Below are 21397 nucleotides of genomic sequence, written 5' to 3'. Positions count from 1 at the left end.
AGAGAGAGAGACAGAGAGAGATAAAGGAGGAAGAGGAGAGAGGAGGGCCAGGGATATAGCTCAGTGGCACAAGTGCCTGCCTGGCAAGCTCAAGGTCCTGAGTTTGATTCCCAGTAACAAAAAAAGAAAGAAGAGAACAGACAGCAGGAGGAGAGTGGGAGGGAGAGAGAGGCAGAGGCAGGCAGACTGGGGTGGTATGTGAATGTCAGGGTGTACAGAGAGGTATAACTTAAACTGTAAAGGTATCAAAGGAAATGTCCATATGGTATAAGGATTATCCTCCCATGCAAGACTTCAGAGAAAGAGGTAAAAGAGGGAAAATTTAGTTTGGGTCTAATATTCATTAACAGTCCTTAGTGAGAGCTACTTAGTACTCAAACCTAGTGACTGTGCATAAAACAGAAGCACAGAAGGTTGATTTTCCTATTGGTCTGACATGGCTATGATACGTAACTCTTTTTTCTAACGCTCAACTTTTGAAGTAGCGTGCTAAGATAGCATGGTTATCTAGGGGTAATTTGAGACAGTTGCCTCAGCCCTACAGATTTCCTTAGGAACACATTCACTCAGCACCTGTTTGCCACTGTGTGAGGCTATTCTGGAGAAATAGAGTGGAGTCATTCTTAGGTTTTGAAACACACCAAGTAGGTTAAGGGGTAGAGGAAATGCCTTTCTTTTCTCTTTAGAACACAATCAACATCATTGCTATCAATATGCAATGGAAACTTGTAGCCTCATCTCTAGACTGAGACAACAGTCTTAAAGCAAGGGCAGTTTGGAAATCTTTGCTGCTATAGTGTACCTGCCAGGCAAAGCCCTCAAAGAAGACAATTCGACTTTGGGGACCAAGTGTATGCTTCTAGGCAAGGGTGAGAGTAGCTTAGTGAAAGCAATGGCTTAGCACTCAAGATTTGTAATAATGAGCCACCATTTACAGACCACCTAGTATGTCTCAGCTAAAGTATTAATCACTCTTCATATATGCTCTCTATTTTGATGACAATTTTTAAGTTAGCTATCACCCTACCATCTTTACAAATGAGAAAGAGAAGCACAAGGAAGACATGATTTTCACTGCAAAACTAGTATTCCAAATTAAATATATCTGATTCTGAATATACTGTATATAATCTACTTACTTACCTCAGTTTATGGTGATACATAATTTACTATATACCAGGTACCCTATTAGACATTTTCCAGATATTCTCACCGTCACAGAAACCTTTACAACAAAATCATTTGACCAGGTGCTTATCCTAGTCTCTCAAACAGGACAAGGACTCCATCCGTTGAATGAGCAAATTACTTGAACTACTAGGTGATTACTGAAAATATGAAAAGCAGTTTTTATGAATGCGGTAATCAGCTTTCTTTGGAAGTTATTCTTCTAAATGTCTCAAAGTCATGGATCATTTACTTTGGAAAGCTAGATGGTGAACTGATTTTCTCTTGCAGATTTGTTAATATAAGGAGAGAATTTCCAACATGAGGATTAGGCTGAGGAAATCCAGTGACCCCTAGTTATATAACTTCTGCCATCGTAATTTGCACTAGTTTATTGTCAAGACCACCCAACTAGAAATCAGAAGATCTGAACTCAAGTTCTGGTTCCATTTTTAAGCTACTAATCCAACAAATTTGTTAACCTCTTTGAGCTGTATCATGTGAAATGGAAATAATAATAGTCACTATTATTCACACAATTGTTTTTATGTATATATATATATATATATATATATATATATATATATATATATGAAAAGGTTCTGTATCTTATAAAATGAGATATATGAAGTATTTGGAAATTGTGTTGGAAGACTGAACTTTGAATCTCTATCAAACATGTGACATCAAGACATCCAGTTGAGTAAGTGGTAAGAATTAAAACAGCTTTCTCTTTCTTTTTTTTTTGCCTCCCTGTAGTTTTTCTCCCTGCCTGAACTCTCAGTTTTGGCACAGTACATATCCAGCCAGAGTCCTTGGGCTTTCTTCCCAGTGATCTTAATGGCTAGTCAACCTCAGGTTCTCAAACTGGGAAAGTGTTAGAGATGATCTAGTGGCTGCAACTGAGCCATGTGAGTTAGAAATACAAACTAGGGGCTTAATGATGAACATGTAGTATCTTCAATAGTAGTAAGAGCATGGTATAACCCAAGTGGTCTTTGATGAAGCTTTGGCCTCTCACCATAAAGCTCAGAGTTACAGAATGGGTGAGACACCACAGACTACAGGAGAGTACCTGGGCCTGCTTCTTTCCGGCTGTGTAACTGTATAACACCTCTTCTCAGAACTTGCTTGTCTTTGCAAAATAAGGAAAACAGATCCTACTTCATAGGATTTTATAAGAATCAAATCAGATAATAAAAAGGAAAATGTCCTATTGACTAAAAATTTCCATTGACTACTAACTATTGTTACAGGAGCAAGTTAATCTTTGACTCCATAGGTTACTGATGTTTCAAAAGAATCCTTTAATCACATAATCTCAGGATTAGGAGACGCTTTAAAGAGCATATGCTTCACTGGTTTTCAAACTGTGTTCCCTGGAGCCACAAGATTCTGCAAGAATGATCTGGGAGTTTACCTGGGATAATAAAGGAGAGTTTGAGCTAGGAGGGCACGGGTAAAAGACTTTAAATTAACCTGTTACACTTGCATCTGTGTACAATGCTTTTGAGAAATGAAGCATTTGGCTGATGAAGGAAAGTTTGTGAATCTGTGGACAGAGGCTTTCTACACTTCTGTAAACTGTAATGTTTTCATAATCAGACTGGTTTAAATGATACCTTAGAAAGACACTAAGTTTCCCACCAATGAGTAAACTTTCCCTATAGTGTGAGAGTGAGAACTGCATGAGTTAATGGGTGCTTGCTCCCTAGGTGTGTTCACTAAATATAACCTCCTTTATCCCATGCACTCATTTTCATTTTCCTTACCAGGCAAGGCTTTGGCCCACTTGACCACATGCACAAGCTGTCTCTCTCCCAGTTCATTGAGGCTAGAGAGCAAGGCTGCGAAGGAGTCAGGTTGGTTGTTGTCATGTCCAGCACACACCACACCTGGCTCAATAGCTTCTAGGACATTCAGGAAGATGGGCTGACACTCATAGCCTTCAATGTGTGATACTGTCATCTTCTGGCATGGCTCCTCAGTGGGGCTGCTGGTGCTGGAAGCTTCTCCTTCTTCCTGTAGTTTTAAATTGCCAAGTTTCTTCAGCTTACGGGCTATTGGGAAGGAAGAAAAACTTGAATTTATCATCAGTAGCCAAAACCACATAGCAGAGCTACACTGGTAGGAAAACCGCCTGATCTAAGAAAATGAAGATGTTCCTTCTCCTCAATCACAGGTGCTAAACTCCCTAAGGTCAAGTGCTCACTCAACACTGTTTGAATGAATGATTCATCATCCCAATGCTGTTAACCTACTACACACTGTTGGATTTGGTTATGCTTGAATGCAACCTTCAGTATTGAAACCTGGGGCCTTCAATTAACTTATTTATAAAAATGTTCCTCATTCATTTATTCATTCAGTGCATATCCACTGTCAGCTTTTTGTTTCTGGGTGGAAGAAAGGACATAAGCCCTGCCTCTGTCTGCTAGAGCAGAAATAAATGCCCACAAACAATTCTAGAAAATATCAAGATGGTAAACAAATGCTGCAACAGATGCACTAATATGAAAACAGTAATCTTTCTGAATGGGTACAGTTAGGAAGTCATTTACATCAAAAGTAGCATTTGACCAAGAGCTTATTAGACTGATGAGGATTATACCAGGCAGAGATGGGTGGAGAAGGCATCATAAACAAAAGCACTGAGGAGTGCTTAGGGGAACAACTAGAGATCATTGTTGTTGGCATGCATATTATATATATGGGGGAGCTATTTATAAGGTTGAAAACAATTAGCAATAATAGTGCCTCGGGTCAACCTCATTGGCTATGATACTGCCACTGTGCAAAGCTTGAGGTTGAACAAAATCGGGGACTGATTTCAAATACAATCAGGCTCTATCTTAGGGGCAAGATACAAATATCGAATGTTGTAAATCAAGGAAGGGATATAAATATGTCTATGTCTAATATGTCCAGAAGACTGCTAGGGGAAAGATAAGGAGGGCAGACACATTAAAGAAGGACTAGATTTGATCCATGGATTACTAGGGGTATCAAAATGTACAATAACTTGGAATTTAATTCTCCCCAGTTCACACACACACACATAGAATGGTTGCCTGGCACTTACATTCCTGTGGATGATCACAGACCAGATGGCACAGTGGTTGAAGTTGTATACATCAAATAGAAATGAGGTAATATTATACATAGACCCTTGAAGTTCTCATATCTTCACACTACTAAATCCTATTACTCCACTTTGGGAACATTGAACAGGAATTTTCTGGTGTTCTATTTACCACTGAACATTTTAAAGAGCTTCAAATGTCAGAATTATACCCATAGCTGAACACAAACTATGACATGCATATGCATGTTGATTTTCTTCTTTAGCCAAAGAGAAAGGGGAAAGGGGAAAAGTGAAGCACTGAAATCCCTAACTGTAGCAAAGCAATGACAAAATGTCTCTGTCTCCACCGTCTATCTGTAAAATGGGAATCAGGATAGGAAGCAGCCATTAGAAAGGATGTTAGAAATAACATTATTTACAATAAACATAACAATCTTAAACCCAAATCTTAAGAATTATCATTTACAAATATGTGTGAATGCACACACACACACACACACACACACACAATTATAAAGATCTTTGGGTATCCTATTTATTTTGTGCTATTTTCCCTAACATTTATATAATAGAATATAAATAATTTAGAAGGTCATAACTCAAGTGCAGTATAAGCACATACATCAGAAGCTGACCACAAACTACTCTTCCTCTAATTCTTTTGAAATAATAATAACAATAATAATAACAACAACAACAATAATAGAAGAGAGTTTGAGTCTTAGTTTAAGTGGATAAATACAATAAAACCTACTGCTTATCTGTTTCTGGCTCCTGTAGAAAGAAATGATACATATCTGGAACTTGCTTTCAGCTCTAATTAGAAAAGCAAGTCCTTCAATATAAACACAAACTAGTGTCACTCAGTGGAGCACACGTTTGCAGCAGCAACGAGGGTGGGGAAGGGGAAATGGTGGGGTACGTGGTACAAGAGGAGCACAGAAAAGGACTGACGGGGCAAATAACAAAGAAGCCCAGAAAACCAACCTTGAGTGCAAGATGACCTTGTCCAAAAATCATTTCTGCAGGGATTGGACACAGTCAGTAATAAAAAGATATGTACAGCTACTGCCAACTCCCACATTCCACCAAAAGCACAGGCTGTAAGGTATGATCTGGGCCAAGCCAATCTTTGTCCAGAGCTAGAAGCCTGTCCCCCATGCTATCTCATCATCTGGTGAACCCATTATTAGCACGAGTTCTTATACACAGCTCTACAAGCTGGTTATACCTACAGGGTTTGTTGCCTTGGTAAAGTTCCTACAGGCAGGCTGTACCCTCCCCATCACTTGCACTTTCTTGCCTTGACCTCAAGAACTACCAGACCGTTGGGGCTGGGGATTTAGCTCAGCGGCAAAAGCGCCTGCCTAGCAAGCGCAAGGTCATGAGTTCGGTTCCTGGTACCGGAGAAAGACCAAAAAAGAACTACCAGACCGTGTAGCACCTATTCTAGCCTGCTGGAGGACAGAAGTATAATTTACCCTGTACTTGAGGTAACTAAGAGAAATAAGAGTACGTACTATTTTTTAAGGGCCTTCTATTATGTCTCAATTCACTGACACCTTATATCATTAATCCCACAGTGTTCTTAGGGGGCTGGATATATTTCTGATTCTTGGTTTGAAACTGTGTAAACTGAGGTAGCACAGCTGTCAAGAAAGATAACTCAATAATCTAAACTTGCAACTACACATTTCATGTTCGTTCTACTACATAATGTTGTTTCTCTCAAGGAGTCTGAAACTCTAAGTCCTATATTTTTAGACTAAAAGTAGAGTTGAGGAATGGGTCTGGGGATATGCATATTTCCTGCTTCCCATTTTCACCCTTGTCTCCAAACTTTAGTAACTGGTATCACATCCAGAAAGGAAGAGACAGGAAATCTCCAGTCACCTGCCTAAATGGAAACAGACTTGAGATAGTAGATAGTACAGCAACTTAAAGACTCACAGAATGACAAACAGGAAGTGTCCTTATAAATCATCATCCAGGGTCATAAAATTAAATACCTTTATAGAGTATATGCATAAATAATACAGTGGGTGGGTGTATATATATATATATATATATATATATATATATAATGTGCATATGCATGTATGAGAAAGGTTAACACTCTGGTGAACTGGAATGAATGAACTTACTAGTTATTGCCTTCCCACCTCTAGAAGGAAGTAATATAATATATAAAAATGTCCTGAAAATCATGTATTGTAAAGCTGAATTCAGTCTTTAGCCATAATTCTGGGACTTCTGACATTAGTCTAAGTCAAAGATAGGGAGGCTGAAGCTAAAGAGGACAAAGCAACCTAATGGCTGAGCTGGAATAAGCATGAGAGTTTTTATTCCTATTTTAAAACTCCCTATGCCACATTGGCTTTCTCTTTGATTAACTCATTTCTGCCCTGTCTCGGTATGTGCCTCTTTGAGATCATTCTAGATGTCAACTGTACAACAAACTAGCCATGAGCCATGTGCAGCTATTTAAATTAATTAATGTTAAAGAAAATGAAAATATAATATCTCACTTTCACTGGACATTTCACCAGTGTTCAAAAGTGCTACTAGATTGGACAACACAGATGTAGAACATTTCCATCATCTCAGAAAGTTCTACTAGGTAGTGCTGCAAATATAGGCTGCCCCGTGGAGCAGCTGTTCCATTTGCCATCCCGTAATAAAACTATTGATAAAGAGGAAAAGAATCCAAATAAATCACACATAGATGAGTCTATGGGCTTCAAAAGGTAGAGAGACACACAGAACAACTGGTGCTGGTGGAATCAGTGAAATATGATTTCTTGCCTCAACTTTCCCACCAGTGAATTAGAGCTCAGTTGGGTCATGACTTGTGGACCTAAGCAAACTTATTACCAGCAAGATCAGTATGTGCAGATACTATGGGAACGAATCCATCAAGGTTAAATAATTCCCTTTCTCTGTGTAGTGCCTATGAGAACTTGGCTGGCTTTTTCACATCCTCTTCTGCCAGAATGAAAAGGCACAGCTTGAGGAAGGCGGGCAGCATTTCCACTTGTTTACAAGACCCACATAATATGCTGTCCCTGTAGCCACAGTGGCTCAAGCCGCACCAGGTGTTCTAGCCTGTCTATCTAAAGAGGAGGACTGTACTGAACATAATTGAAATCAGATTCCGTTCATTCTGCCAAGGGATCCTCTGTTCTTTCTCTGTAGCAGAAGGCAACATGTTGCTTGATGGTTTGGAATACTGGACAATGAGGCTTGCTACTCATAACTATTATTCAGTGCCCAAGGTCTTGTTTACTTCTATGAAGGCCGCCCCCACACCCCCCTTCCCCTGCAGCTGAGCCCCAGAGTCAAATCTAACTCTCCATGCGAGGTACAGGCCAGCCAGCTAATGCAGCAAAGCAGAGATTCGCATAAACTGAGTGGTGTGAATTGAAGAGATAGGGCACCTTAAAAGTACATAGTTCTAATGGTGTGGAAATTGCTTTGCATCTCCACTTTGTCTTTTTTAGGTCAGAACAATGACAAGAAAGGACCCTGATAAGGTTCTTCCCTGTCTCTACCTGCTCTTTACAGGACTGGAGCACCAGGCCTGATATACCCAGATCCTATGGGAAGCTTACTTTTCCACCCTGGCAAACTAGACACCTGTAGAAGTTATTTGTACAGCACTAGAGAAAGATTTTTCACATCCCCTTCTATGGCTGAATTTTAAGGGTAGTTATCTTTGATGGGCTTGACCTAATCAGGTGAGATTAAAAGGTACTGGGCTTTTCTTGTAAAGACATTCAGTGAGTCTTGAGAGGGATTAAACACAAGGGAGACTTTCTTTTGCTGGCTTTAAAGGTGTTGGGACCCACAGACAAAGAAAGAGGGTATATTCTTGGAGATGAGAGTAGGCCTTCGCTGATAATCAGAAAGGAAGCAGGAACAGAAACCTGTAGTCGGGGCTGGGGATTTAGCTCAGCGGCACAGCGCCTGCCTGGCAAGCACAAGGTCGTGAGTTCGGTTCCTGGTACCGGGGGAAAAAAAAAAAATTGCCTGGGGCTGGGGATTTAGCTCAGTGGCAAAGCGCCTTCCTGGCAAGCGCAAGGTCGTGAGTTTGGTTCCCGGTACCGGAGAAAAACCAAAAAAAACAAAACAAAACAGAAACCTGTAGTCTTGTTACTGCATGAACTGAACTGTGCCATGATTATGCAAGTTTGGCAGAAGACTCTGAGCTGCAGATTAGAGGGAAACCTGTGCAACACCTTCATTTCATCCTTCTGAGATCCTAAACTGAGAATCCAGCCATGCTGTGATAGACTTCTGACTTGCAGAACTGTAGGCTAAGTAGTGGATGTGGCTTGAAGCTACTAAATTTGTGGCTATGACTTATGTGGCAATAGGAAATTAATATATTTTCTTCACAGAAGGTGGTGTAGGGCAAAAGAGTAGTCTTTGGAGTCAGACAGTCTCAAGTTCAAGTCCAAGTTCTGCAAATTACTAAGCCTGTTGTTTAGCTTTTCAAGATTCAGTTTCCTCATTTGTAAAATAGGGATGCTGTCATCTATGCCTGAGGTCAATTATGAGAACTAAATCAAAGAATGTCTAGTATATAGTGAGCTCCTAATAATGGTTTCTTCACTCTCCAGCCATTCCTAGAGAAAGAACTGAATAGCATGTGGGTGATGTAACTAGCAAGGGGAATACCTACTCCTCAAGATGACTGTAAACTGCATGTATTGCAAATATATACTAATAAAAATGTTTGCGGGGGAATTGACAGGGAAGCAGATGAACAGATGTAATAGGAGGAGAGATAATATATTGTCAAGTGAAAGACAATGTGTTTCCTCAGCCATGACTGCCTATAAAACTAAATTCAGAATTTAAATGCAGTTGTGGGACTGGGGCAGTAGCTCAGTGGCAGAGAACTTGCCTAGTGTGCGCAAGACCCTGGGTTTGATCCCCAGCGCCATCAAAAAAATCCCTTAAATATAATTCTAAATGTTAGATAAATATAACATTTAGAGCCTCGAGTAAGGCTACCAATTCTCTGTGAAAGCATACGAGGCTGTACTTCTGTGAACATTTATGAATACGTGTGTGTACAGCGCATATATAATATAATGTTAAATCTAAGGGTCATGAACCCAAATACCTTCCAAAGTCAGGCAGATAGGTAAATAAGTAAAAACCTTTTCCTTACAGAGGTGCTGTAGGGAAAAAGATTAGAATATAAATAGAAAGAATGAGTATAAATAGAAAGGGATAGGGACAGTGACTGTGATTGAGAAGAAGTCTAGGAGAAGTCTAAATCAATTTTCTAAACAAATAATAGTCTGGACAAATAAAATTCTGTAAGTGAATATTGGACTGGAGAAGTTAGTTTGAAGCTTCTGGATTAAATCATGCCAGCCTTCTTTATATCTACTAGTATTCAAATCTGGGTATTTCAACTTTGTATTAACAAGATTAGAGATCTTACTTACTTTGTACAAGTAAAAATGATAGTTGTTAAGCAAAATGATTCCTTCCTGTATTGTTGACTAACTCTGTGACTTTCGGCCACACTCAGCCTCTGTACCTCATGTAACTCATGTATAAATTGGGAATAATATCAGTCCTTGATTCATAAAGTTGTTTCAAGGATTGTAGACACTGTAGTGGTATCTGAGAGTAAAAGGAAAATTCTATGCAACCAAAATGACTCTCCAAGAGTGAAGCATGGTGAGACTCCAGGAGGCCAGCCACATTAATGATAGCAGAGTTTTAAAATGCTATTCACAATAATGCACTTGGGAGGCTGAGGCAGAAGGATCACCACAAATTTGAGGCCGCCTGAGCTACATCACAAACTCAAGGCCTACACAGTGAGACCCTGTCTCAAAACAAAAGGACTTCTTATTGTTTTCTGCTATCAGAGTTTTATGGGATGTGTCATCTTGAATAGTTCCCTTGATTTCTACTATAGCTCAATTTTCTCTTCTGTAGAATGGGGATTATCTGATCTCACTACCACATAGGAAAACTGAAATACTGCCTACTGTGGTGAACTATTCAAGCATGGCCTTCATCTCGAGTATCTGGAATCAAATGAAAGATTGAAGGCCAAAATGCCCTGTTTTAGAATCCTAATAATAGGATCAGCCTAACAGGTGGTGGCGATTATCTGAAAGGGAAGGTGTGTGAAGTGCTGGGCATCAAGTCAATTCCATATGGCTCTCAAAACCGCTAGTTCCTGAGCCCCGCACTGCTCTATTTCATGTCCTTTATCTGAAGCAAGTGAACTTTTCTGAAGAAGCTAACTGATGAAATAAGTTAGTTTCCTAAAGGACTGATCTCAGAGAAGACATAACCAGAGTTAGAAGGATCACTAGGCATCAGTCCAATAAAGTAGGAGAGCCCCAGTAGTCCTACAGTTTTTTCAAGGGCCTTGAAAGAAGGCAAAGTGAGTCTGAACGTGGGACTGTACATACCTTCTCCTTTCATTACAGGACATCAGGGCTTTAGTGTAGACCTAAATTTTTGGGATCGATGCCATATTTTGTTTGATGAAAAGATTCCATTTCTGAAAAGTAGAGTATGAAGGCCTTGGATCATGTCTATCCCTTCTTTCTCTCACTAAATCAATCTTTATTTTATAGATGAAGAGACTATTAAAAGTGAAGGCCATATTAAAATTAAGTCTTGACTAAGGTCACAGAGCTATATAAATAGTGGCGTAGCAAGAGCTGGAACCAGGTAGGCTGGTACACTTTATTTTTAATCTGGTTAAATAGCATGTTACTGGAGAGAAGGGTCAGTGGTATGAGTTGGAGTTGGGTGGGGAAGAACTAGGATAGGGACAAAAGACAGAAAGTGGAGCCAGTCCTTGGCAGCCACAGAGTGAGAGATTAGCAGAGGGTGCAATCAAGTAGGATTAATAAGTGTATGCCAAATTCCCCCAGGCGAGAAGCTTCCTTGTCCCTTCCCCTCACACTCCTATTCTCCGCTCAGTCTAAATTTTGGGTCAGAAGAATAGCCAGGGGAAAGAATATGAAACTTTATCTTTCAAGGTTTATGTTGGACTATTTAGTCTAATGGTTTTTAGTTCATGGAGGAGTAAATGTAATTAATAATAGAATGATACACAGTGCTGCACATCCTTGCCAAGGCACAGGATCTGGCAGAAACTATTTTCAAGTCTCTTCTTTCTGACTACTGAGCCAGAAGAAAGGAGTTGACTGTCCAGATGCCATCCTGAGTGAGGGGCACAAGGTCATTACCAAAAACCTGCTCATGTGAAATTGCAGAGCTTGGAAATGCTTTTGCATACCAGGCTTTTCCACTGGAAAAAGTAACTACATGAGTTTAGAGCATACATGCTTTTACAATTACATTTAAACTGACATTAAAAACAAATGCGAAACAGTCCATGCTGAACAGGTCAGGATGACCTGGAAAGCTAGCTAGAGGAAAAAAGAAGAAAAAAGAAAAAGAAAGAAATAAGCCCAGCATTAACAGCATTAATTCTGTCAGTCTGTTGTAAATAAGAAAATGCCATTGATATATTAATGGTTTTATTAAAGGAAAATTTCACTAGCAGAAATATGAAACATCCAGACAAATAGAAAGCAGTTAAAAAATAAATCACATTATCTTTTCAATCCACATTAGGGAACTTCTTGTTGGCTTGAAGATTAAAATTCTGTCTAAAGGGGGGGGATCTCCTCCTGAAGTCTTTTCTTGGCTTTGCTCCACAAAGTTACTAAGTTGAGGGGAAGAGAAAGGGAGGGAGGGAGGGAGGGACAGAGGGAAGGAAGGAGAGGGAGAGAGAGAGGGAGACAGAGAGAGAGAGACAGACAGAGAGAGAGAGAGGGAGAGAGAAAGCAAAGCAACTGGAGAATGAAGATGGTGGGAAAGGCAGTGTTCAGGCGAGGCAGGGAGAATATTTCTGCCTCTCAGGTTTATCTGCTTCTGGCCTCATGCACTCCAACTTCACACCAGAAACTGGGTTCAATATGGAGGCTCTAGGGCAGAAACAGAATAAGAAACTAAACTCTAAGTACCTCTTCTTTTACATCAGGCAATATTTGAGACTGGCTGGGGAAGTGTCATACCTGATGGGGAGGCAAGCACTGATGAGAGAGAGAGTGTGGAAGTGTGGGAGTAACTAAGGCTAGAAGTAAGACGGAATGTCAGATCCACTTTCCTCCACCATCCTAACTTCAATAGGAAACAAGAAATACAGGCACTGCTTCTCTGATTTTTTCCTTCCTTCTTCTTATAGAAGGTTCAAGTGTGGCAGCTCCTGGAAACAGAGTCAACTTGACTTTCAGAAAGAGAGAACTTTAGAGATTTTAGACTTTTCCTATGTTTTAACAAGTAATCTGGCTGGCCTCTCTTCCAGAAGAAGTAGAAATCTAGCCCTTGTTTACTGAATGTCTGTGGATCAGCTACTACTTTGAGTTCAGTGATGGGGTCTGAGGCTAAGAGCTAGGTCCTTGGCAAAGGTCTGCAAATGCGAAGTGAAGAAAAAACCCGACAAATTGCCTAATAAATTAGTAAAGATGGCTGTAGGAGCCTCAAACACAGTGGCTTCTTATCCAAAGTAGCATCTTGAGTCCCTTCTGCAAAGATTCTTCCCAGCAGCACACTGTGCAAAGTAAGTGACCGATCTAGAACTTCACGATGTCCACCTGAGTCAGTGCCTGCCTACCATCACATAGGATCAAATATAGTCAAAAAGCACTTTGCCAAGGCTAAGCTGCATGACAAGAAGCAACAAGCATGATATGTACAGCTAAGCAAAATTTAACTATTACTGATTCTAGAGCTAGAGTCCTCACAGCATCCCTGTGAGAGAGGGAAACACTATCAGTCTCAGTGGGGGGAGTCATTATCCAAGAGACAAACGCCCAGCCCCAACAGCAGAGCCTGTGTTGAAGCACAAAAGCTTAAGCTCCTAAGCTTCAGATTTCAGCTCCTTTTTTTCAGACCACCCACTCGAACCCTTTGGAGTCCTCATTTTGAATAAGGCAGGTCACACTTCCTTCAATGTCTGGTTGTATTGAGATGCTTGCAATTGCCAACCTAGGCTTTTTCTAACATGAGAAATACTCTTGAGTGTAGCAGTGTAAAGATGGGCTTACACCTATCGGTCTCCATAATGAGATGCCTGAGTCATATCCTGTAATGTAGGAGGCAGCATGCAAAGTTAGAAATGGGAGTGGTTGCCATCTAGAATGGAGATTTCCATTTCTCTTTCCCGTTAAGGCAGAAGTGAGACAGGAAAATAGAAAGTTGTTTACTTGGGAGATTTTACTTTTCTGCTTTATTGACAAATATACTAAAGAATTTATGTGTGTGCACACAATGGGCAAGAACTTACTTGTGATTTTTGAGGAAAGGAGCATGTGGGGGAAGAGGAGGAGGGTAGAATTTCACAGTTTTATTACAGCTACTCAGAGATCAACAAAAACTCCTTCCTGGAGGTATTCTGAATTTCTTGCAGCAACCAAACAATCTCGTAATACTGCCAACATTATTATTTAGCTTGGAAATGGAAATGCTCTGAAATTAATTTCTATGTGCCTAACAGCTCACTAGTCAAAGCTTCCATGCTTTATTTTTCATCTTGGGGAAGAGGTCTCAGTCTCTGCCAATTTCATTGTGGTCAGCAGGGTACCTCACTGCACAAGATTGGATTGAGGGCCTTTCATCTTGGTCAAGATTCACATTTTCTTCGTAATGCCACATTCCAGCCCAAGTTTTCTGCAGGTACATCTCAGTACTTACAGGTTTTTAAACTACTGACTGTTAGAAAGCTAAAATGTTTCTCGATGATTAATTCTCACTTCAGCCACAGAGGGATTAATTCAATGAGTTATCAAGCTAGAGAAAAGAAGATATTTCTATGCCTGGGTTAAGAGATCTAAAAAGTTTAGCATAGATTAACTGAACTGAGAAGAATGGAACCTAATTCTAAATGAGGTGACCCAAGGTAGCGATGGTATTTGCAGATTACTTCTTAGATATCTGTCGTCATGAAAATATTACCGAGAAATGTAACCTGAGTGCTGTACTGGTTTCTGAGTGAGGGTATATTTTCCCTTAGTTTTACTTATAAGCAAAACATGATCTCTAAAGATCTCACCTCTATCCACAAGTTTCTAAAAGAGCATCATTCTTAGGTAAACTGTCTATACATGAGTTCAGTAAAATATGAAAATATTTTAAACTTTTGTGATCTTAAGGATTTTACCTTAAAATTTGTAATAAAAGGAGGCAGAAATCCAAAGTAAAATATTTTCAAACAAGCAGTTAGGCTACCAGCAAGAATGAAAGATTTTTCCCAGAGTTGTTATATTTGAAAAACACTTGGCTTATTGTGTGCTATGTATTTTTCATTTTCTGTCTGTCATCTTCAAAAGATATTGCCTATGACATTATTTTACTCTTTCAAGAGCAACTTGAGTTTTTGGAGCATTAACAAAAGGAAACAACAACAAAATATTTCTACTGCTATTACATTTAAAACTTCAAAACTTTTAAGTATAAATTTCACAAGCTAGATACTCAAGTATGTGATGTGGAGTATTATCAGTTTTTATGATTAGGAAATCTTTACCTCTAACCATAGTTCTCTAAAACCAAATGTTTAGAAACAGTGTACAATGTATATATCCCATACATATATCCCAGATAATGTGATTAGTTGGAATTAAGAGATGCAGTCTGGTGTCTTCATACACAAGTGCCTTTGAGTACTACAATTGGAGAGACTGTGACTGCTAATCATGATTGTCACCTTGACTGTATTAGAGATACCTAGCAGATTAGTAAGGCACATTTCTGGGTGTGTTTTGGTGGATCATGGAGGCACAGCCTTGGGGACTACACCTGGTTCCTAGCCCTTTCTTTTTGGTGCTGTTCCCCAAGTTCTGCTTCTAGAATACCATGAAGTGAGCAGCATTCCTCTACCACACCCTTTCATCATGCTATTTCTGCCTTAAATTCAGTCAGCCATGGAGCATATACTCCAAAACCACAAGGCAAATTAAACCTTTTCTCTTTTAACTTGTGCATGTTGGGTATTATGTCTCAGTGATGGAAAAGCTGACTAATACAGAAGACCACTACCAGAGAAGTGGATTTGTTCTATGACTACTAACTATGTGGTTCAGAAGCCTTTGGAACTACTTTGCAGGAGGAGTTTGGAAATGTTTGGAGATGCACAGTAGAGAAGCCATAAGCAGAGCCTAATGGATAATTCTGGCCTGAGCTCAGAAGACCCAAATACTGATAGGAATATGAACAGTAAAGATAAGGATCAGGAGGATTCAGATGGGAAGAAAGATTATTGAGATTTGGACTAGAGGCCATTCATGTTACATTCTAACAAAGAACTTGTACGTAATTTGTCCACATTTTAAACCTTTATATAAGATTCATTTTTAAAGGTGTTGAACTCATTAATTTTGTAGGAGAAATTTGAAGGCAGCCTAACATTCAATCCATGAAAAGTATATTCCTGGCTCCTTTTAGCTAGATTTATATTAATATTTGGGGCAAAAGCAGAGTCCAAAATTTTGAAAACCTTTAATTTTTGCCCCAAAGAAGCCATGTGTAAATTTGAGGCCAAAGCAGTGTGACTACTGAAGGGATTATCATCATCGAAAAGCACCAAATACTTTAAAATGAAACAAGAAGAAAGATACTGTGTGGTCATTTTACAAGGCTGGAAATCATCAAGATCCCATCCATTGCTAGCTTAAGGGTGCAAAATTATTTGAGAAAAGAGTCCTTGGACCACTTTCTTGAAAAGAGCCATCTAGAAAACTGGTTTTCCTGAATTCATTTCACCACACCTTACCATTCAGGCATTCAGAGGCTACTACAGCCATGTTCCAAGGGTGCCTGGCTATTCCCCATGCTGGTGTCATCCATGTAACAATATTTGTTCAAGAATTGAGAATGAAAGAGTTGTGAGATCATGGAGACTTCCACCTAGATGTCAAAGGAAGGCCTAGGAGGCCACATGATATGCCTCTGAGAGCAGGATGTGTAAAGTTATAGAAATGAAGCCAAAGGTGCTGTGGAGACCCCAGAAAGTAAAGGATATCAGGACTGTTCAAAGTTTGCTGAGACAAACTGCAGGTCACAATTGCAGCCAGAGAGAATGGCCATGTGGGCTGCAACCAGTAAGGTCATGGTGGCAGGGTGACCCAAGCCCTTTGGAATTCATGTCTCATCATCATGTGCCCCTGAGGCTGAATATAGAACTACAATACTTAGTGTTTGCCCTTCTGGGTTTTCGTCTTGGTTTGGTCCTATTGTTTTCTATTCCCCAACCCTCCCTTTAAAATGGGAATATTTACCTTGTATCATTTCATTGTATATTGGGAGTATATAATTTGATTTTTTAAAAAAAATTACCCGGGTTCAGAGCTAAGAGTTTACCTTGAGTCTTAGAGGAGACTAACTTGGATGTCTGAGTAATTGTGGAACTGTTGAAATTTTGGAGAATGGATTAATGCATTTTCAGTTGTACACTGGATAGTTATATCACATTAGACAAAATTATTGAAGTTGCTATTACTTTTGTTTAGAAGTTAAGTATGGTTTGATGAGGTATGTTTGACTGTTAAATTGACAGTGGAGAAATTGTGACTACAATGTGATTTTCAGCTTGACTGGATTAAGAGATGCCCAGTAGATTAGAAAAGCACACTTCTGGATGTGTCTGGGTGAGTTATGGGATATGACCTTGGGGAACTATATCTGTTCTCAGCCCTTTCCTCCCTAGTGCTCTGCTTCTCAGTTTCCAGGTAGTGATCAGCATTCTTCTGCCAGGCCTTCCACTAGGCAATTTCTACCTTGGAGCCATTCGCCAATGGACTGAATCCTAAAATCTGAGCCAAATTAAACCTTACCTCCTTTACATTGTGGATGTTGGGTATTACGTCCCAGTGATGAGAATGCTGACTATTATGGAAGTAAATATATATTCCCCCCATATTATCGCCAAGTACATACTTGGTCAAGGGAAGTGGTGATATAGCTCACAGAGAAAAGATTTCAAGGGTTGATTCAAAGATGATTCAGAGATCAAAGACCAAAGGAATAAAGACTAAAAGCAATATTAAAACAGTACAGAAAGAAGAATTCACAGTGGTACACAGGAGCACAAAGAAGCTGCAAGTATTATCCAAAAAAGAACAAAGAGTCATCACAGTGATACTTATTGTGTGTCTACTATGTACCAGTTTTAAGACATACTTTAGCAATTCTATAAGATTTTATTATTACCACAGTGTAGTTGAGTGTAATTGTGGCTCAGATAAATCTAAGGATTTGCCAGAGGTCATCAAGATATGAAAGTGCCAAAGTCAGGTCTTAGAAACAAGGCTCACATTCAAGTTCATCACATTATTTCCGCTGTACCACAGGACATTGATTTAAAAAGAAAAAGAACCTCAAAGGTTCTGAGTGCTCATTCATATGTTACACATATTGCTACCAGAATTCATAGGACAGTCTTGCTCCTCTGTGCACACTTTCATTGTGAGTATCTTTCAGAGCACTCAGGTACCCGAGAATTGTATGCGGGAGGTAGCAATTTTAAGAATTGATACTGCTTGCATCTCCAGGCTTAGAACCATGAGGGTTCTCTAGTCTAAAGAGTCAGAGTAGAAGAGAGTGATTCTTTGTGACATTTGCTGCCTGCTAAACAGGAGGTGGAGGAGATTCCGTCATTGGGTGATTTCTAGGCTTCCCATTTTAGCACTGAGATTATGTGAGAGCACTATGTCAAGATGCTGGCCTGAGAGTATATAATAGGACTGTTAAACTCTAGAGGGAAATGTCTAGAAAACCAAAATATTTACTGATCCATCTGAGTGATGCTGGAGGTTACTCCAGTTCCTAGAAATAATTTGTCTAGCGTCCTTCTTGAGACAGAATCATGCATCTGCTGCCATTAGGTAACTTAGTAACACTGTGCTCTGACTTTGGCTGCTTTTTCCCTTTGTATATGAAAACAATGCTACAGATACGACATGGTATACTCTACTGGATTCAGCAGCCGAGGGTTCATATACATTCTTTAGACCTGCTGAGGACAGTCTGCTCTTGATCATTCTTGACTGATTCTTTTAGTGAGCAGTCTACAAAATGGATTACTTGGGCTAACTGCATTGCTCCCATACAAGATAGGGTCTTTATTTATACCTATGTTTTCTAAGGGGTATTCCTGAGCATAGTCTTTTGATAAGATGTTAATATATTTTATATGAAAGGAGGGGACTTGTGGTTTTTATCAGCTTAGAAACTCTGAATTACAAAGCTTCTCAGTTTGCTGCAGTACTCACTAGGACACACAACATACTAATATACATTGTAAATTTTACCAGGTATGATAATAATATTCAGATGTCTTTTACCTATTTGACCATAGAAATATTTTTAATAGGTCACATCATGCAAAGAGTTTTCTCAGAACCCATACTGGGAAAATGCTGGCCTAGACTAAGGTTTTTGATATAAAGAGAGGCCTAAGTGGAGACAACTAGATCCATGAACCAAGATTAGGAATTAACAAAATTTGCTGATAGGATAGGAATTTCTCTCTCTATGGCCTGTTGTCTCACTTTGTAAAATTTAAACTTGCACTAGTACAATGTCCATGGTTCTAACAATTCTTTTTTAAAAACTAAACAAACCTTTTACAGGCAAATTGAACGCAACTTGAGACCATACTCATAAGCAAAATAAATTAGACTTGCATGTGAAAACATTGTACTGCCTCCTTAGTGTAAGAAACTGAAAGAATAAATAAGGTCCAAAATGTATAATCGATACTGTGAAAGGGGAAGAAACTGTCCAAAAGGAAAGAACAACTGAGATGAGGAAAAGGAGAAAAGAAGGAAGGGAAATACACACACACATACACACTAGCTAAGATAATTATACTACTAATTTCTATTAGTTCATTGAAAAGAATGGTTTGTGCTTATATTATTTGATCAATTTTTCATGCTTATTTCTTGTAATCTGAGCAACTACTTTGAAGATACTCAATATATTAACGATTGTTAATCTCCTATTATCTTGTTTTGAAATTCTGTATCAGTTTTTATTGTTTTTTCTCTTTAAAATAATTAAAACCAAACATACAAATAATATGATATGTGGTTATGTCTGTCTAGTGATCATAAGTCTTCTAATTCATGAAATCCAAGCTTGTGAGCACAACCAGCAAGTTCATTTTCAGTGTAGTTACATTTTGCTTTTCCAATTTCCCCATCCCTGGCCACATTAAACTACTTGTTGTTCCTCAAACCTTCAATAAGTTTTTTCATGTCTGTGTACCTTTATGCAAACTGTGCTCTTTGTCTTGAATGACCCTTTCATCTCACTAAACTTCCTAATAATTGCCTATTTATCCTTTAAGGTTAAGGTGCATAGTCATGGTCACTATTTCCCCTTGTTTAACTTTCTAAGCAAATATTATGTGTTATTCAGCTCTGCTTGCCCAAAATGCTTAGCATATTATTTGGTATATAGTTGGCACTCAATAAATATTTGTTAAAAGGATGAATAAATCAGTGAATAGATGGAAAGACAAAAGCACTAGTTTTGTAACTGGCTTGAAAGATGAATGAATAAAAGGAATGAATGAAGGCCGTGAAGAACCATGTTATGAATGCTATTTCAACACTGTAATCAGTCTGTTTCTGCAAGACATGTGATCCACAAGCAGCAATGCTGAGCTTCAGTTGGGCATGAAGAATGACAAAACAGCTGGTGTCAGGACTCTCTTCAATACTATAATCTGCACAGATGTTTGCACCATTCCTGATGACATCAGACCATGGTCAGAGCCTCCCTAAGACATCCTCCCAAGTACAGAATTCACATAGCTTATTAAAACCTGAAGATGTGTTGTTTTTATTCTCAGATGCAGAGTTCAGTCTCTTATTAGGAAAGAGATTTCTCAAATAACCTTTGAAGTAAATGTTGCACACCTCAGATTCTCACATGCACTGGGGCTCCATGTTCCTTCTCTTCTTCTGGGGTTTGGCTGTCACTTGCAATTCCTGAAAGGCCTACAACCTTCCATGGTCCAGGACAAGAAGGAGTAAACAGGGACTATTATTTGCTAAAAGCTGAGAACTCATGAGTTTCAAAACAAAACAAAACAAAACAAAACAAAACAAAACAAAACAAAACAGAAACCAATATTTGTGCTGGAATAGGAGAAAAGTGGGAAGGGGGAAAGGATCAGCAGAGAAGATGGCATGAAAGGCAATTCTTTATTTCTCATTTTATCTTGGAAATTGGGAGTGTATCCTTCAGAAGTGCAAAGAAAAGTGAGAGATGGTTGTGCATTCATTCTAATTGTGGGCTGTGAAAAAGTCACAGCTAATTCACTAATGAAAGTCTTTTATCTGGACAATTGTATTTATAAGAGTTTCTTAAATGAATAGTAGGTAAGGGAATTAAACTCTTGAGGCAGTTACCAATATGTGGTTTCAAAGGAAATCAGAAATGGATCATATAAAAAGAAAGACATGTATTTGTCCTGGGTGGGCAGTTGAAAGCCTGCAGATCTTTAAGGGAAACATCCTGAGAATCCAACTACTTATATGATCCTTTCAGAAACACAATAGCTGCTAAGCAAAAAATCAAGGAACAGAGGTAGATAGACCTAGAAGTAGAAAGAACTTGCCAAATATATTAAGCATCTCTGAGATGAGTAGCTCCCATCACCTGTGAATGGAACACTATGGAGAAATTCAGATTATGAATCTTGATACCTTGAGACCAAGCAGCCATCCATTACATAGTGCCAGATTTTCTAAAATACAGGGACATACCTTCTGCCATCTACTTCTCTGATAATCTATCAATTAAGTCTACTTTTAGATGCATAATACACCTTGTATAAGCGTGAATGGAGGTAGTTAAAATTATTATGTCAATCCAAACACACATATCTTGAGTATCTATACTTCTGGGAATAGGCAATCAAATAAAAGACAAATTAACTTAGGATCCTTTCTGTGTAGGTTGCATATACAATCACAAAATGTTAGCAACAGAAAGGCCTTTGGCAAAGTCCACTCTCCCAATTTTATGGTAGGAAAATGGAGTCTCAAAAAAGAGAAGGGACTTGCCTAAGGCCACATT

General features: G+C 39.0%; 1 protein-coding gene across 1 annotated transcript in view; it reads right to left on the bottom strand.

Annotated features, from left to right (window-relative positions):
* Ar (androgen receptor) overlaps positions 1-21397 on the bottom strand; it is a 178514-nt gene that overhangs the window by 14611 nt on the left and 142506 nt on the right. Inside the window, exon 4 of the mRNA XM_005401581.1 lies at positions 2940-3227. Within this exon, the coding sequence (XP_005401638.1) occupies positions 2940-3227 (288 nt within the window). The remainder of the gene's footprint in view (positions 1-2939; positions 3228-21397) is intronic.

The sequence above is a fragment of the Chinchilla lanigera genome, unplaced genomic scaffold, assembly GCF_000276665.1.
Source record: "Chinchilla lanigera isolate Chin_1 unplaced genomic scaffold, ChiLan1.0 scaffold00074, whole genome shotgun sequence".
Taxonomy (NCBI): domain Eukaryota; kingdom Metazoa; phylum Chordata; class Mammalia; order Rodentia; family Chinchillidae; genus Chinchilla; species Chinchilla lanigera.
This window is presented reverse-complemented; position numbering and strand designations above follow the sequence as displayed.